The 19345-nt window shown below is 39.4% G+C and overlaps 1 protein-coding gene across 15 annotated transcripts in view; it reads right to left on the reverse strand.

Moving 5' to 3' along the window:
• Positions 1-19345, reverse strand: part of SETD2 (SET domain containing 2, histone lysine methyltransferase) — a 154847-nt gene that overhangs the window by 82887 nt on the left and 52615 nt on the right. For all 15 annotated transcript variants that reach the window (XR_013413845.1, XR_003727278.2, XR_013413847.1 and 12 more), the window contains 5 exons: positions 17418-17546; positions 9557-9680; positions 6562-6639; positions 4740-4837; positions 798-924 (listed from right to left, as the gene is read on the reverse strand). Coding sequence is in view for 9 of the 15 variants with exons in the window: in XM_028844063.2 (XP_028699896.2) it covers positions 798-924; positions 4740-4837; positions 6562-6639; positions 9557-9680; positions 17418-17546 (556 nt within the window). In the remaining 6 variants the exon portion in view is untranslated. The remainder of the gene's footprint in view (positions 1-797; positions 925-4739; positions 4838-6561; positions 6640-9556; positions 9681-17417; positions 17547-19345) is intronic.

Consider the following 19345-nt stretch of genomic DNA (forward strand, 5'->3'; position numbering starts at 1 on the left):
ACTGCAAAAGAATCACAAGGGGATTTTCTCAGCCCTTCCACTAAGATTCACAGGTCTAGGGTCTGGCCCAAAAATGTGCATTTTTACTATGGATCCAGCCAAGTGGTTCTAAAGAAAGTGATCCGAGGATCACACTTTTGAAAAACAGTGCTCTAGCAAAGGGATCCTCAAAAAAGGGAGGAGAATATTTTTTTAAACACAAAGTCCTTTTCGCAGTTGATAGTCCCCTTAGTAACAGGATACTCCCCACCAAGAACCCCATCCCCATCCCAGAAGTAACTCAGGCAAGACGGGGTACAAAATAAAGCTATCAACTGCTGTTTCATTAAATAAAAAGAGCATCTGTGACTACTCCTGTTTCAGCCTTAGGTTACCTATTTCCTCTCAAAACTTTTCTCACACTCAAAAGAGGGTTTTCAGAGATTTGAAGAACACTCAAAGTTTAGAGTACCAAACAAAGACAAACCAATAACAAGGGATTAGAAATGTACAGCAGACATAGTGAGCTATCAGGGAGAAAAGATATGTTTTACTTGTACTTAGGAGTTTTAAAGAATCTGAAAAACTATTAGTCCAGGTGTTTTCAATAATACTTTAATAGTTCTCAGTACCCAATTCCAATCTCTATGAATCTGAAATAAAAATAGCAACTGCATCTCTTCTGGTAACAACTCATCTGATCTTGGATTTCTCTGGTGGCTGGTGGCAGTGGTATGACTTTATAACCTTCAATCAGAAAAGCCACCTCGCTTTTTAAATTTTTTAATGTGAAAATTGAAAGAAGAATGCAAACTTACTGAATCCTTCTTACGGGATCGTTCCTTCTTCATTTTCCCTCCTGCTGCTCTGATGCTGACTCTGTTTTCTCCTCCCAGGTAACCCCGGCAATTGGCTGATCCACAGAAACATTTCTGGGCTTCTTTTCTGTTCAAAGAGCATAGGGAAGAAGTCAGCTATGTGGAAGTAAACCATACAAAACTATTGGCAATAAAACAATTACACACAAAAGTCATACCAGTCTAAAGGAAATCAAAACAAAACAAAAACCATAACTTGAAGAGATTCCAACAAGTCTGCTATTACTAATAGAAATGTCTGAAAACTCCTTTTTAAAAATATTCATTATTTTTCCAATCATCTTTCTTTGGGAGGACAAAACTAGCCAAGAAATAAACAATCTTTCCATTTTATGAGAATACCTACTAATATGAAAATAAGAGATCATATACATACATGGATTAAGAACAAAATTGCTTCAGTAGTTCAGAGAACTATTACTTATATGTAAATGTTTAATTGGCACATAGAACAAACATGCATTAGTATAAGCAGATATAAAATGATTAATATAGGATACTTAAAAGGAAACATTTGATTATTAAAAGATGGCTAGGCACAGTGGCTCACAACTGTAATCCCAGTACTTTGGGAGGCAGGAGTTTGAGACCAGCCTCGTCAACATGGTGAAATCTCATCTCTACTAGAAATTAAAAAATTAGCCAGGCATTGTGGCACATGGCTGTAATCCCAGCAACTCAGGAGGCTGAGGCAAGAAAATCGCTTGAACCTGGGAGGCAAAGGTTGCAGCAAGCCCAAATCATGCCACCACACTCCAGCCTGGGCAACACGGCAAGACCCTGTCTCAAAAAAAAAAAAAAAAGTAATCATCACGTAAGGATGAGGCACTATAATAACAAATACAGAAAAAAATAAATGTAGCCATGGAGGTAAGGAAGAATGGTGGGAAAGAATACAGGCCTAAGTTTACAGGGGCCTGGAAGAAACCACGTCTGGCATTTATCAGTGATCAGAGCTACCTGAGGAAAACATTGAGTATTCTAGGCCGAGCACAGTGGCTCATGTCTGTAATCCCAGCACTTTAGGAGGCCAAGGCGGGTAGATCACTTGAGGCCAGGAGTTTGAGACCAGCCTGGCCAACATGGTGAAACCCCATTTCTATTAAAAACACAAAAATTAGTTGGGCGTGGTGGCGCACACCTGTAATCCCAGCTACTCAAGAGGCTGAGGCACGAGAATTGTTTGAATCCAGGAGGCAGAGGTTGCAGTGAGCGGAGATTGCACCACCATACTCCAGCCTGGGCGACAGAGTGAGACGCTGTCTCAAAAAAAAAAAAAAAAAAAAATTGAGTATTCTAATAGTAAACTGATAGATTTAGGATGTGATAGTAGCAATTAGAGGGATAAAAATGAATTGTTCAATAAGTAGAGCAGGAATTCCCAAACAGCACTTGATTTCCACTTTTCTTTCCCTCAGAGAGAACAATACAAGCACAGAGGCAAAAACATGGAGCCCAACACAGAACCTGGTCTGCATTCATGCCCTGAATATCTGACAAGAGAAGCAGACAGAATCGGAAACAACCATCTGGCATTTGTCCTAGATTATAATCAGATCATCAGTTTCAGAGTTCACTATGTTTAAGACATGAAGCATGTATGAAACAATGTGAAGGAGTATGTAAAAGACCTTCATTGCCAGAAGTCTGGTAACTGTCACCAGACTGAACAGTGTACAGCAATTAAAACCTCATTATATGGTAGCATTAAAAGAATTAAAATATTCAGGGAACTCTGCAGCTGTGTGCTTTTCTAGCATAAACACCAAAAGCTACTAATTGATATAGGTATAATCTGAAAAAAATAAAATAAAAACTTTTAGGGTTTTGTGCCTTACTTACATTTTCCAATATTTTAACTGTACTGGTTTCTTAATAATCAGAAAGTATCTTGTATAGGTCACTGGTCCTCAAGACCCAAAGAAGATAGATTGTTTCAAAGGTAATGTTGTGTTCTTTCATTATGAGGCACACATTAGTTGTCTTTTTCTGATATTAGTGGCCACTAATGACCACTGTTTAAGACCCATACCTTACTAAGTGTTGCAAAATGGTGATATTTTTACTACTTAATTTAGTTTTATGTTTTTGTTTTTTGAGACAGGGTCTTGAGCTATGGCCCAGGCTGGAGTGTAGTAGCAAGGTCATGCCTCCCTGCAGCCTCCATGTCCTAGGCTCAAGTGATCCTCCCACCTCACCCTCCTGAGTAGCTGGGACTATAAGTGTGCACCACCACAGCTCACCCTACTACTACATTTATTAACTGGAATACCTGTACAAAGAAGAACTTCCTCTCATCAACTATTTGGTTTAACCTAAAGCGGAAGTCACTTGAGACAAGCAGAATACATGTTTAAATGCTTAATTTTTTTTCCTTTTCTAAACTAGTCTTCAAAGTCATGAATTGGTTGACTAATATAGCTTTTTTTGTTTTTTGTTTTGTTTTTGTTTTTTGGTTTTTTTTTGAGACGGAGTCTCGCTCTGTCGCCCAGCCTGGAGTGCAGTGGCCGGATCTCGGCTCACTGCAAGCTCCGCCTCCCGGGTTTACGCCATTCTCCTGCCTCAGCCTCCCGAGTAGCTGGGACTACAGACGCCGGCTATTTTTTTGTATTTTTTTTACTAGAGACGGGGTTTCACCGGGTTAGCCAGGATGGTCTCGATCTCCTGACCTCGTGATCCGCCCGTCTCGGCCTCCCAAAGTGCTGCGATTACAGGCTTGAGCCACCGCGCCCGGCCCTGTTTTGTTTTTTTCAAAACAGAGTCTTGCTCTGTTGCCCAGGCTGGAGTGCAGTGGCACGATCTCAAGCAATTCTCTTGCCTCAGCCTCCGGAGTAGCTAGGATTACAGGCATGTGCCACCACACCCAGCTACTTTTTATATTCTTAGTAGAGACGGGTTTCACCATGTGGCTAGGCTGGTCTCGAACTCCCGACCTCATGATCTGCTCGCCTCGGCCTCTCAAAGTGCTGGGATTACAGGCGTGAGCCACTACACCCGGCCCTAATGTAATTTTTGGGGTTTTGTTTGTTTGTTTGTTTTTCTTTTTTTAAGACGGAATCACTCTGTCACCCAGGCTGGAGTGCAACAGTGCGATTTCGGCTCATTGCAACCTCCACCTCCCAGGTTCAAACTATCCCAGAGTAGCTGGGATTATAAGTGTGCGCCCAGCTAAATTTTGTATTTTCAGTACAGATGGAATTTCACCACGTTGGCCAGGCTCAAACTCCTGACCTCGTGATCTGCCCGCCTCAGCCTACCAAAGTGCTGAGATTACAGGCATAACCCACCGCAACCAGCCTGTAGTTTTATTTTTAAATAGTCATTGGAACACATGGATTTTACATAATATACTTCAAACCTCCTCAGTATCTTTATTAATGCTTCAGTGTTAATAAGAACTCCCACACTTTTTGTTTAGGCAGTCTTTGCTATTGCATCAGTTACTGTTTTTAGGAAACAGAACTAGGTAACCAATTATATTTAAGAGTACAAAATGGTACAGATGAAATAGACTGGTTATGAGTTGATAACTTTTAATGCTGACTAATGGATACAGAGTAATTTATAATACTGTACTATTCTCTTCAGACACACAGAGTTGGCATGTCTATAATAAAGTTTTTCAGAATTACATAAGAAATATAATTATACAAGTAGATAGTATGAGGCTGAGGAGAAAATTATATAGTTCCTGTACAACATCCCTTAAGGGTCAGAAGTGTCATACATTAGAAAAACACACAAAACCAAAACAATATCTTATAGATAAGAGTTGAGAGTAAATATAACTTTTAAGTAATTCATATTAAAGTTTTATATCCTTATATCTGAACAGCCTATTTCCCCAACAGAAGCAGCAAAACTAGTAGAAACAATACTTACCCATATCTCTGGAACTGATAGTCAAATGTTAACTCTGAGCCTGAAGGAACCAGTTTGGTGGTAAAAAACCCAACCCTCAGTTGTCCGTTCACAGTCCACTGAGATGATGTTTGAAAACAAAAGAAATTAGTAACTTATTAGTGTGTGTGTGTGCATGTATATAAAGATCATCATCATCTGCCTTAATTATGCAAATGGGTCTTTAGGCAATGAAGGTTTTCCCAAATAGCACGCGGAGAATTTTTTCTTTAAAAGAACTAAAATATTTAAGTGTAACTCTCATTTAATGGACTACCAGATTGGATATATCTCTAACGTGTCTCTAATAAAAAAGAAAAAACGTAATTGCTATTTTATCTTAACATTTCCATACAGTAAAGATTCACTTGTACTAAAAACTGGCAAATAGAGGATGCTTGTGTCACTGAGTATCAAAGCCAAGTCTATATTAACATATGGTAAAGTAACCATGTTGTAAGATAAGATGAGATATAGAAACTAGGAAACACTGATCCCAAACGTTGAAGCGGTGGTCATCTGGCTGAGTATAGTGAAAGGGACATCAGAACAGATGTCCCATAAGACTCAAGAATTAAAATGGGGGCAGATACACAGGAGGCAGATCTTTTACTTCCAAAACATGTAAGCAAGTCAAGGACTGTGGAGTGCTGATCCAGACAATTTGCACATGTTATTAATGAAAACTCCAGACTTGCAGAGATTAAGGGACACTGTACAGTGGGATTCTCACAGCTAGACATGAGCTCTGGCAGAACTATAACCAAAACCTAGGTTGAATGATTCCACAGTAGGTTCCCCTTTTTGTTATACAACTTGGCTCTTAGAAGAGCCATGCATAAAATCTATTAGTGTATACATCAAAGGGCAAAAAATACCCAAGACTCAAAAGCACTATTTCAACATGAGAGGAAATCAATGACATACATTTGCAGAGCGGGTTCATAGCTTTAACCTAAAAAAGTTACAATCCCAGCTGGGCGCGGAGGCTCATGCCTGTAATCTCAGCACTTTGGGAGGCCGACAGGGGTGGATCGCTTGAGGCCAGGAGTTCGAGACCAGCCTGGCCAACATGGCAAAACCCCATCTCTACTAAAAAATACTAAAAAAATTAGCCGGACGTGATGGCACGCACGTGTAAATCCCAGCTACTTGGGAGGCTGAGACAGAAGAATCACGTGAATCCAGGAGGCGGAGGTTGCAGTGAGCCGAGATCATGTCACTGCGCTCCAGCCTGGGCGAAAAAAAAAAAACAAAGATACAATCCCTCTCAATGTCAGTTGTTCAGTCCCTCATGAGTGTTACTAAAAGTCAAATATTGCACCTAGATAAGACCTGATAAAGAATCCAAATACACACTGAACTTTCAAAATTAAAATTTAGTTTTGTATTTTGGCACCATTAAAATAATATCTAAAATAATTACGGGCAAGGAGAGGTTACAACTAAATGCAATGCGAGTTCTTGGATTGGATCTTGGACCAGAAAAACAACAGCTGTCAAAATTTGAATAAGGTCTTTATGTTACTTAATAGTATTCCCTGGATCTGATCCTTTTATTATGGTTACATATGATGTTAACATTGGGAAAGCTAGGTGAAGACTGATATGGGTGTAGTCAATACTATTTTTCCAACATTCCTAGAAATCTAAACTTATTTCAAAATAAAATCTTAAATAATAAAACAGAATAGGAAAAAGGTACTAAAAAATTCATGAGTACCTTAGATATGAGATCTAAAATTAATGGTCAGAACAATAATCGTGAACAAATACCTCAAACTCTAAATCCACCTCAACTTACTTTTTGGGTTTCACAGTTTGGTTCACAGCTGTGATTCATGAAACGAGAGCAATTTCCTTTTTGAGTGGCATCTATTATCTGGGAGAAGAGGATCATTTAAGAATTAAAAAAATTACCTTAAATATTCATGCAATTACCCCCAAAACTACATACATGTCTTATGCATCAATTAAAAAAAAAGATTGGGCTGCAAAACCTAACCAGTTAAGGCAGGGCAGTGAGGCCTCCTGACTACTAGCTTCATAGTCTTTCCATGTAAACAGCTCAGTTTCCATTATTTCTAACTGAAGACAGATGACACTGTAAATTAAATTAACCCATTGAATCAAAAAAAATTTACACATTTTACAAAGGAAAAGCATTAAGACAAATGTAAGATGCATGCAATGCACACGCACACACACATACACACTCCCTTACCCCCACTTTGCCCTTGCTTCAGAGAATTGTCACACTACTTCACATTTCAAAGCGACAAATACCTAACTAATGCTTTTGGAAGATCTGCTAATTATAAACTTTGGCCCATAGGCAAAATTATCTTTATCAATGTCTCTCCCATTTATCCTTAGCCATTTCTCATATTCTATTACATCCCAATCTCACTGCATGGTATAATACTTCACTTTAAAGTGTGGGCTTGTCACAATGCCCTAGGTCTCAACCTTGAGTGTGTATCCAAATCCCATGGAGAGTTTGTTAAAACTTGCTGAACCCACCCCTAGGGTTAAACTAAATAGCTCTAGGGTTAGATCCCTAGAATTTACATTTCCACACTGAATATAGAGGCAGATATATGAGAATCAAACTGAATTCTATTAAGCCAGACATTAAAAAGATTTATAAAAATGTAAAGCGATGCAACTCTTTTCACTAAAAAAAAAAAAAAAAAAAAAAAAAAAAATTTAAATAATTATTTTCCAAGGCCAGGCACAGTGGTTTATGCCTGTAATCCCAGCGCTTTGGGAAGTTGAGGCAGGAGGACTGCTTCAGGTCAGAAGTTTGAGACCAGCCTGGGCAACACAGCAAGACCCTGTCTCTAAAAAAATTTAAAAATAAGCCAGGCATAGTGGCATGCGCCTGTAGTTCCAGCACCTCAGAAGACTGAGTTGGGGGGACTGCTTGAGCCCAGCAGTTCAAGGCTGCAGTGAGCTATCATCATGCCACCAATCCCCAGGCTGGGCTGTAACAGAGCAAGACCCTGACTTTTAAAAAAAAAAAAAAAAGGCCGGGCATGGTGGCTCAAGCCTGTAATCCCAGCACTTTGGGAGGCCGAGACGGGCGGATCACGAGGTCAGGAGATCGAGACCATCCCAACATGGGCTAACATGGTGAAACCCCGTCTCCACTAAAAAATACAAAAAACTAGCCAGGAGAGGTGGCGGGCGCCTGTAGTCCCAGCTACTCGGGAGGCTGAGGCAGGAGAATGGCGTGAACCCGGGAGGTGGAGCTTGCAGTGAGCTGAGATCCAGCCACTGCACTCCAGCCTGGGCGACAGAGCGAGACTCCGTCTCAAAAAAAAAAAAAAAAAAAAAAAAAGTTATTTTTTTATAATACCATGTTATTTGTATCGATAAGTAATGGGCTTACTATTATTACAGTTAAGTTCCCACTTAAAGTCATCAACAGGTTCTTTGAAACTGCAACTTACAAAAGCAAAACAACATACAAGAAAACCAATTTTACCATAGGCTAATTGATATTAAACAATAGTTAAGTTCCTATGGCATATTTCTGGCCACAAAACATCAACAAACTTCTCAATAAAGACCAAAATGGGCTGGGTTTAGTGGCTCACGCCTGTAATCTCAACGCTCTGGGAGGCCAATCTGGGCCAACACTCAAGTGATCCTCTGTTTCAGCCTTCGGTCTGAACCTTTGGAGCAGCTGGAACTAGATGCATGCAAAACCATGCCTGGTTAATTTTTTTTTAGTTTTTGTAGAGATGAGGTCTCACTATGTTGCCCAGGTTGGCCTCTTTTGGCCTCAAATGATTCTCTCACTTGGCCCTAATGTAGTTTTAAATAGACATTCTAAATTTCTCAGTTGTAATTTGTAATATGATTAAATATAAGTAATTATAACCCACATAACCTATATAAGCAAAAGCACTTTGGGGCCAGGCATGGTGGCTCACACCTATAATACCAGTACTTTGGGAGGCTGAGGCACGTGGATTGCTTGAGTCCAGGAGTTCAAGACCAGCCTGGCCAACATGGCAAAACCCCATCTCTACTAAAAATACAAAAATTAGCTGGGCATGATGGTGTATGCCTGTAGTCCCAGCTACTTAGAAGACTGAGGCACAAGAATCTCTTGAACCCACGAGGTAGAGGTTGCAATGAGCCAAGATGGCACCACCACACTCCAGCCCGGGTAATTCAGCAAGACACGGTCTCCCAAACAAAAAAGAAAGAAAAAGCACTCTGGGGGTCATCAATAATTTCTAAGAGTTGTAATCCAAAACACACTACGTTTATCTTTACATATATATGTAAATTCCTCTCTCTTCCATGTTTTTATTTTCTACCTTGTGATGCAACAGTAACTTCCATGCTTTTTGTAAACAAATAGAAGCTAACTATTTATACTGCTCTGCCCCTCATTTTTGTCACTTAATATATTTTAGAAATCAGTCAGCAGGACACGGTGGCTCACAACTGTAATCTCAACACTTTGGTGAGGTCAGGAGTTCAAGACCAGCCTGGCCAACGTGGTGAAACCCCGGCTCTACTAAAAATACAAAAATTAGCAAGGCGTGGTGGCGGGCGCCTGTAATCCCAGCTACTCAGGAAGCTGAGGCAGGAGAATCGCTTGAACCCAGGAGGCATGAGTTGCAGTGAGCCGAGACCTCGCCACTGCACTCCAGCCTGGGTGACAAAGCGAGACTCCGTCTCAAAAAAAAAAAAAAAAAAAAAAATCAAATCAGTCAGTATCAATGGCTCCTTCAAACCTAACAGATCTGTTTCAAGGCAAACATATCCATGCTGCTTACCTCATCATTCTTCAGGGCCATGAAATAGTAATGGATGTTTTTGTTTCGTGCATACTCCTTTACTCGAGCTTTAAACTCTTTATGATCGAGTACCTCTCCACAATATTCTAGGACAAAGGTGTTCCTGCAAACCAAAAGGAAAAAAATAGCACTTCCTGCCTAGGAGCAGTATGGAAAACATATATGCTCAGGCAAAAATAAGGAATTTAAATAAATATTGCAATGTGGATAATTTAGTTATTACATAAAATAAATTAGAAACATATGTAAAGTATCTAGCTTCTAACCAAGGTTACTTTTCTCCTTCATAGTACTTTTCAAAGAATGTTCATTCTAAGATGCTTTTATAATTTATACCTACTACCAAAATATATATCCTTTAACTAGATACTAAAACATTCAAGTCTGGCTTACGATATCAAAAAACCAGTTATTAACAGCTGGAAAACAGGTCTGAAGAAATCAAGAGACACTGAAAAGTTAGAGGATTTTTGTTCTTTAAAAAAAAAAAAAAAAAAAAAGGGGGCAGTCGGGCACGGGGGTTCATGCCTGTAATCCCAGCACTTTGGGAGGTAGAGGCGGGTAGATCACCTGAGGTCAGAAGTTGGAGACCAGCCTGACCAATATGGTGAAACCCCAACTCTACCAAAAATACAAAAATTAGCCAGGTGTGGTGGCATGCACCTGTAGTCCCAGCTACTCGGGAGGCTGAGACAGGAGAATTGCTTGAACCTGGGAGGCAGAGGTTGCAGTGAGCCAAGATCGTGCCACTGCACTCCAGCCTGGGCAACAGAGTGAGACTCCATCTCAAAAAAAAAAAAAAAAAGCAACTTAAATATAGCAGGTCTTCTGCTGTCTTTACTCTCAAAGGTCTCTAAAAACGTTAAAGATCAAATCTAACCCCCTTTATGTAATGACATTCTCTGTGAGTTCTCTTCAGAATGTTATCAGTAATTATGATTTATCTTCTTCTTTGGCATCTTTCAGTTACCCTATATCCTTGAATGTTCTTTTCTTGATTATTTACCTATTTATTCTGTATTGAAGATATTAAATTCTCAGTCTTTTCCCCTTCGCTTTATTCTCTAAAAGCTCATTCTAACCAATGACTTCAACTATTAGTTCTATGTAGACAAATGTCATACTATATTTTGCTCCTAAGTTCTGACATGAAATGGCCTGCCTGAAGGTCTTTTCTTATCCCCTCAAAATAAACATGCCCTAACTCTAACCAAAGAGATTTTTTTAATGTAAATCTTTTGTATTTGTTTACAACATACTGGCATAATCAATGTACTTATTAAAGGAGTTAACTTTGCCAACTGAAAAAAATTAAATCCTTTTACTTTAAAAAATAAAGCAATTAAAAACAAATGAGAAAAGAATACATATATTAAAAAGCAGAGCTCAAAAACAGGATTGGAGAAGTTTATAGTAGATGTATATATATATTTATATAGTAGTCCATCACAAACACATTTAGGTCTCAATAATAAAAATCTGATTATTCATGAGTAAACCTAGAAAATCAAATTATTACCTTTATAACCAATATTTGAAATGTCCTTTCTAACCCCAGAAGCTTATCATCTTGTAAATAATTTAAAATGATGACAATATTTGAGGTCCTACAATGTTGGACTCTCCACTTCTAGGATTAGTGCCCTCCCTCAAGAAAAAGAAAAGTCACTCTGGGTGGCCGAGGTGGGAAGACTGCTTTGGCTCAGGAGTTCAAGACCAGCCTGGGAAACACAGGAAGACCTCATCTTGACAAACAATAAAAAATTTAAAAATTAGCCGGCCATGGTATTACGTGCCTATAGTCCCAGTCAGTTGAAAGGCTGGCGCAGGAGAATTACTTGAGCCCTGAGTTTGAATCTACAGTGAGCTATGATCACATTACTGCACTCCAGGCTAGGTGACAGAGCAAGACCCCGTTGCATTAAAAGAAGAAAAAAAGGCTGGGCACAGTGGCTCAAGTCGGTAATCCCAGCACTTTGGGAGGCCAAGGTGGTTAGATCGCTTAAGCCTGGGAGTTTGAGACCAGCTGGGCAACGTGGCGAAACCCCGTCTCTATCAAAATTAATATTTTAAAAATGTTTAAAAACATTTTTTAAAAACTTAAAAAAGAGAGAAAAAGAAAAATGACATCATAGACTGCCTTGTGAATTAAATGTGGTGACTACAAAACATAGAAAACATATATTATCCAGGATCTGGAACTGCATACATAAAAAATATTTCCAATCCCTCTCCTGCCAAAAATCTATCTTCCCTGAACTTACTCATTTAAGGCTTGATTACCTGTTTTTGAAAGGTAGTATGAAAAATAAAAATAAAGCAAACTGATGTCATCTGGCATCAATATTATGCCCATTTGACAAATAAGACAGAGTTTGGATAACGTAGGTGATCTATCCAACTTCACAAAGCTCAATCACAGCCTGGGATTCAAACTCCACCTGAATAACTATTTACCTCATTATATCATAAAGATGCTTTCTTGAATTATACTAAAATATTCAATTCTAATGATATTACTCTCAAATCACCTTATTTAGAAAAAGTTCTTAAATATCAGAGCCTGACCGGCCACTAAGAGTAGAGACCCCACATCAGGAAATCTGATATACCAACACACATGGACCTGACAGTTTGAGCTTGAGGAAGCAGCTGAGAGAAGCATCTCAAAGTCCTCAGGAATTTGGGGAATGTAGGAAGAGTGGCTAGACCCTTCAGCTGCCTAACCTCCAAAAAACTAAATGAGGCTGATGTAAAAATCTATCATGCAGTCCTTAAAACTTTAAGATTTAGGTTTCTTAGAGAAGCTACATGTCTCAATTAAAAACCAAAATAAAAACAAAAACAAAGCAGAAAAACATCAAATTGCCTGGCATGCAGTGACTAGATCCCATGAAGGCAAAGGCAATGAGAAGTGTGATTCTTATGATTCTTATTAATCTTTTTCTAAGTCTGAAATTTGCTCTGGCTGAATAAAGTCACTTCATTGAACTCCTTCTCCTTAAAGCCTTTTCAGGGCAACAGGGCTCTACTATGGCAGGTGGATGAGGACAGAAACTGTCACTGTCACTGCAAAGCTATGGAAGGTTTAGGGGTTAAGGGTAATGTCTGCAACTCTCTTTAAGCTTCATCAAAAAAAAAGACTATAGATAAAAAGAGACGGGCAGACAGAGAATGTAAAATAAAGAAAACAGAACAAAATGTTAATAACTATAAAATCTAAGTGGTGCTTATATGGATGATAACTGTTCCACTCTTTCAACTTTTCTGTAAGTTTGAAACTTTTTATTAATAAAACGGCTCAGGTGTGGTGGCTCACGCCTGTAATACCAGTACTTTGGAAAGTCAAGGTGAGAGGATCACTGGAGCTCAGGAGTTCGAGACTAACCTGGGCAACACAGCAAAACCCTGTCTCTACTAAAAATACAAAAAAAATTAGCTGAGTATGGTAGTGTATACCTGTAGTCCCAGCTACTGAGGAGGTTGAGGTGAGAGGATCACCTGAGCCCAGGAGGTTGAGGTGGCAGTAAGCTGTGATCACACCACTGCATTTGAGCCTGGGCAGCAGAGTGAGACCCTGTGTCGAAAAACAACAACAAAAAAAAGTGGAAGGGAAAGATGGCTTCTAAAAAAACATCATTTCGGCCAGGCACGGTGGCTCACCCCTGTAATTCCAGCACTTGGGAAGCCAAGCCAGGCAGATCACCTGTAGTCAGGAGTTCCAGACCAGTTGGGCCAACACAGTAAAACTTCATCTCTACTAAAAATATAAAAATTAGCTGGGCATGATGGCACACACCTGTAATCCCAGCTACTCAGGAGGCTGAGGCAGAAGAATCCCTTGAACCCAGGAAGCAGAGGTTGCAGTGAGCCATGATCGTGCCACTGCACTCCAGCCTGGGTGACAGAGCAAGACTCCATCTAAAAAAAAGCCTCATTTGCCCAAATGTCCATCAACTAACAAAAGGATATACAAATATCGTATATCCATATAAGAGACTATTATTCAGCCATAAATAGGAATTAAGTGCTGACACATGCTCCAATACAGATGAAACCTCAAAAACATAATGCTAAGCGAAAGAAGCCACACACAAAAGGCCACATACTGTATAATTTCATTTATATGAAATACCGAGAATAGATCCAACCCTCAGACACAGAAAGCAAATTAGTGGCTGCCAGGCCTGGGAGGAGGCGGGTATGAGAAGATTCTGCTTAACAGGTACAGAATTCCCTTTTCAGATGATGAAAATGTTCTGGACATAGACAAAGGTGATGGTTGCACAAGATTATGAATGCACTAAATGGTACTGAATTGTAAACTTTAAAATGGTCAATATTATATTATGTGAATTTTACCTCAAAACCCTATCTGGTATCCAATTACATTAAGTCAACCTGGACAGCCCTGCCTTCTCTTCCTACAACTGGGATATTTCCTAAAACTACAGGGGTTTTGATAGTAATCTGCTTTTTTGGTGAGGTCTGCCATGGCACTTTAACACTAACTAGCAACTTGGCTCCAAATAATTTCTCATCCTGTGTAGATCTGACAATTTGTGCTTATTAAATGGTAATATTCTAACAGTAAACAACTCAAGAGTTGTGACTACTTTATGAAATTCGTAACTACTGGTATTACCAACATCATGTGGAAATTATAGGAGTAGGAAGGTATGGGAAACACGGAGACATTAAGTCCTAGTATCTTTTACCAAAGCAGGGTTCTCTGTGAATAGCTGAAGAAAATGAAAGAGCTTTAGGAAGTTTTAACCCGGCATATAAACTGGAGCCACACATCCTTTCCTCCCTTCCCCAATCTCCTTTCCCCTTAATATAAGAAGAGCACTGAGCTATCAAAGAGTGTCTGTTGCAAGTAACAGAATTTAGATCAGGTTTGAAGCTGTGTGTTTTACTGCAGATACCACAAAGGACCAGTGTCCAGACAGCTCATCCACTATTGTCCCTGTTAAGAGAGGCTTGTGTCCAAACTGTGGTTACTTTAAAAAAAAAAAAAAAAAAAAAAAAAAAAAAAAAAACTCTCAAGAAGGCCTGGCTGGCTAGGGCAGAATGAAAGAAGGCATCTTTGAAAATGTGCGTCTGGACTAGAACTAGTGATTTTGGAAATTCAATGGGCTGCTTTGAGAGGTATTGATTTCTGTATCATTAACAGTGTTCAAAGGAAGTATAATCAATTATTTGTTTAAAATACTATAAAGAATCCAATAAATTGGATATGGGGCATATGACAATTCTGTGGGATATTTGTTTCAAATAAACAATTAAAAACCAGTTATGAGGAGCCTAGGCAACATAGTGAGGACCCCATCTCTACAAAAAATAGAAAAAAAAAGTAGCTGGGCATAGTGGCTCACACCTATAGTCTCAGCTACTCAGAAGGCTAAGGTAGGAGGATAAATTGAGCTTGGGAGGTCGAGACTGCAGTGAGCTATGACTGCGCCAGGACACTCCAGTGAGGGTGACAGGGCAAGACACTGTCTCAAAAAAATAAAAAATAATAAAAATCAGTTATGAGCCAGGATGTGTTTTTACAACACTTTAAGGAGAAGGGAAATCTATGAGGTTCCTACCAGCCCCCTTTTTGTGTAACAAAACGTGTTTTTTTTTATTGGTTCTCAAAAGGATAGATTAATATAAACATCATTTCTTATCTTCAAAAGAAAAAAAATAAAGAACAATTTGCTTATTAAAAGATATATGAGGATTCCTGTCATAAAACTAAATTATTGCCAAGGGGAAAACAGTGAGAAAAAAAAATTACTGTCTTTATTACCTGTGTTTTGAATTCCCACAATAAACAGACTAAACCCCACCAAGTCCTGCCCCAACTCCAACTCCCATCCAAGTGTGGCCATATGCTCAGAGCGTTCTTAAAGAATAGTTATGTCTAAGCTACTAGAATCCAGCAAATGTTTTATTTCCATTTTTTAAATATATTTTTTAAATATTTCAACCATAAACACATGTAATTTGTTTATATTTTATATTTAACTTCAAAGAGGCACTTAACTTTCATTAAGAATACTTTTTTTCTTTTTTGGAGACAGTTTTGCTCTGTCGCCCAGGCTGGAATGCAGCGGCGTGATCTCGATTCACTGCAACCTCCTCCTAGTGGGTTGAAGCAAATTCTTCTGCCTCAGCCTCCCGAGTAGCTGGGATTACAGGTGTGCGCCATCATGCCTGGCTAATTTTTGGTTTGTTTTGTTTTTTGAGACAGAGTTTCATTCTTGTCGCCCAGGCTGGAGTACAATGGCGAAAACTTGGCTCACTGCAATCTTCCCTTCCCCGATTCAAGAGATTCTCCTGCCTCAGCCCCCCAAGTAGCCAGAATTATTGGCACCTGCCACCACATCCAGCTAATCTTTGTATTTTTAGTAGAGACAGAGTTTCACCACATTGGCCAGGCTGGTCTTGAACTCCTGACCTCAGGTAATCTGCTCATGACGGCCTCCCAAACTGCTGGGATTACAGGCGTGAACCACTACGCCCAGCCTAATTTTGGTTTTTTTGTTTGTTTGTTTCTGAGATGGAGTCTTGCTCTGTCTCCCAGGCTAGAGTGCAGTGGCATGATATCGCCTCACTGCAACCTCCACCTCCCGAGTTCAAGCTATTCTCCTACCTCAGCCTCCTGGGTAGCTGGCATTATAGGTGTGCGCCACCACACGCATCTAATTTTTGTATTTTTAGTAGAGACGGGGTTTTGCCATGTTGGCCAAGTTGGTCTCAAACTCCCGACTTCAGGTGATCCACTCACCTTGGCTTCCCAAAGTGCTAGGATTACAAGCATGAGTCACCATGCCCAGCCAAGAATACTTTAAATATGCTCTATATAAGAAACTTAAACATTTCCAGGAAATACTGAATATGGTAGAAAATAAAGTGAACCTTTTGCTGTATTAAATTAAAAAGTTACATGAGTTAGATGGAAGGCAACATTTATTCATTCATTCATACTTGATAATCATTAATCTATCAAGTATGTTTTAATTCTTAACCTTGATATGCTCAGGTACTCTCTTCTACTCTTTTTTTTTTTTTTCTTTAAGAGACAAGAGATCATTGCCATCCCGACTGGAATGCAGTGGCATGATCACAGCTCACTGTACCCTTGAACTCCTGGGCCCAAGCAGTTCTCCCACTCAGCTTCCCATAGCACTAAGATTAAAGGCATGAGCCACTGCACCTGGCCTTGTCTTCTACTCTTACTCCAACTCAATTTTATGTATACTAATGGATTCTGTCCCAACTCCTTTTTATATAGCTTCATAGAGATTCTGGGGGTCCACAGTATACACTTGGTAGTTGCTTGGAATTAAAGAAAACATAATTACTAAAAAAGAAAAAAAAATTTTTTTAACAACAAACCAGCTACCAAGTGGTCATTCTACATAATGATCATCATTAAACCTCAGTGTAATACAGAAATTGTTTTCCTACAAAAACATCTAAGTTCAACAAGACAAAAATGAAGCGAAGGCCGGGCGCGACGGCTCACGCCTGTAATCTCAGCGCTTTGGGAGGCCAAGGTGGGCGGATAACTTGCGGTCAGAGTTCGAAACCAGCCTGGCCAATATGGTGAAACAATGTCTCTACCAAAAAAATACAAAAAAAATGAGCCGGGCATGGTGGCACGCACCTGTAGTCCCAGCTACTTGAGAGGCTGAGGCAGGAGAATCGCTTGAATCCGGGAGGTAGAGGTTCCAGTGAGCCAAGATTGTGCCACTGCACTCCAGCCTTGGTGACAGAGTGAGACCTCGTCTCAAAAAAAAAAAAAAAAAAAAAAAGTGAAGTGAAACAAAATTAAAACAGAACTTACGAAGGAAGGTCTTTGGCAGCTCTCAAGCCCCAGCCTTTCTTTTCTGTGAGTATGACTTCCACATCTGCATGCTGTTTTCTCTGAAACCGTCTATTGGAACAATAATCCCCATTTGGACACCGAGAAGAACTGAAATGAGAAAAGGAGGAAACTTAATTCTTTAAAGCAGCAAAAGAACCAAAGTAACTTTGAAAAAATGTGTTAGTATAACTACACGTATACATACTTTTATGGTATAATTAGCATATGTATGACTAACCCCCAACTAAGCCTTCCTTTCCTTCCATCACAAAGGGATTCCTTAGAACTGAGTATCTACATTGTTATTTAAACAGATCATACCCACAATACAGCCTTGACATCTGGTCATCACAGGAAATGTCTACCACTCTCTAGGTGTCTATAATACATTTTCAGGCTGCATGTAAGCTTTCCGTACATTGACAACTCTGCAGAACTTATTTTCTGTAAGTGCACCTTCCCTTCCTTCTACTCTAATCACTTTTCATTTTTTGAACACAGCTAACTACTTGATCTACAATTGAGAAAATCTAAAGTCATTATTAAACATATCCTTGTTCAGAGTAAACAGAATGACATGGCAAGGCTCTTCTCCCATGGATCCTAGAGTAAAAATGATAAAATCAAACAATGATTTACTTCTTAATATGTGATAGATATAAAGGTTTTTAACAATGATTAAAACTACACTAGAGGGGGCCAAGTTCGGTGGCTCGTGCCTGTAATCCCAGCACTTTGGGAGGCTGAGGCAGGTGGATCACTTGAGGGAATTCAAGACCACCCTTGCCAACATAGTGAAACGCTGTCTCTCCTAAAGTTACAAAAATTAGCCAATCATGATAGTGCATGCCTGCAATCCCAGCTACTTGGGAGGCTGAGGCAGGAGAATTGCTTGAACTCAGGAGGCAGAGGTTGTAGTGAGTCAAGATCGCGCCACTACACTCTAGCCTGGGCGACAGGGGAGACTGTCTCAAAAAGAAAAAAAAAAAAGACTACTAGAAATTAACCATTTTTAATACATTATTATTTATTGCCAACCCAGCAGCAAATAACATTTTTAGCAACGGTCAAAGGATGAAGGATTTGCTCCAGAGTGAGGCAGTATAAAGGAAAGCTTTCAGGAGGGAAGAGAATTTAAGGCAGAATCTCTAATAATACATAGGATATGCATAAAGAAAGCTGGAGATACAACTGTCCCTGCCTGTGTGCAGAAATAAGAAAACAATCCCTGTTTGGACAAAGGGAAATGAAACAACTAAAGATAACTGATAAGAAAGGTGAGTTGCTGGAGGATGAAAAGACAGGCTGATGATATGCTACGAAGGGCTCTGGATACAAGGCGAAGTTTGAACCTAATCATGAGAACAACAGAGAACTACTACAGTGTGTGAATAATATGAAGAAATTTTTTTCTTCATGTATGCTTCACAAGGTTGGCAGGAAAACCCAGAAGAATGACTAGGGCAACAATATGAAGTTAGAATAATGCTAACCCTATGTCTTCTCTTCTTACATCTGTACTGTCATCTCTCTCTCTAGTTTGGATAAAGAATACCAAAAATGCTTTCTCTTTATTTTTTCAAGGTATATATATTTTATTTTCACAACACTATAACATGAGCAAAACCAAAAACTGGTCTTTGAGAAGAAAACACTTCATTAATATTAAAAATAAGGTATACTTTTTCCATGTTAAAGACAAGAATATATTTTTCATCAATCAGATTGGTCAAAACAATTTTTTTGAGACAAGGTCTTGCTCTGACACCCTGGCTAGAGTACAGCGGAGTGATAGCTCACTGCAACCTCCACCTCCTGGGTTCAAGTGCTTCTCCTGCCTCAGCCTCCCGAGTAGCTGGGATTACAGGTGTGTGTCATCATGCCTGGCTAATTTTTGTATTTTTTAG

The sequence above is a fragment of the Macaca mulatta genome, chromosome 2, assembly GCF_049350105.2.
Source record: "Macaca mulatta isolate MMU2019108-1 chromosome 2, T2T-MMU8v2.0, whole genome shotgun sequence".
Taxonomy (NCBI): Eukaryota; Metazoa; Chordata; class Mammalia; order Primates; family Cercopithecidae; genus Macaca; species Macaca mulatta.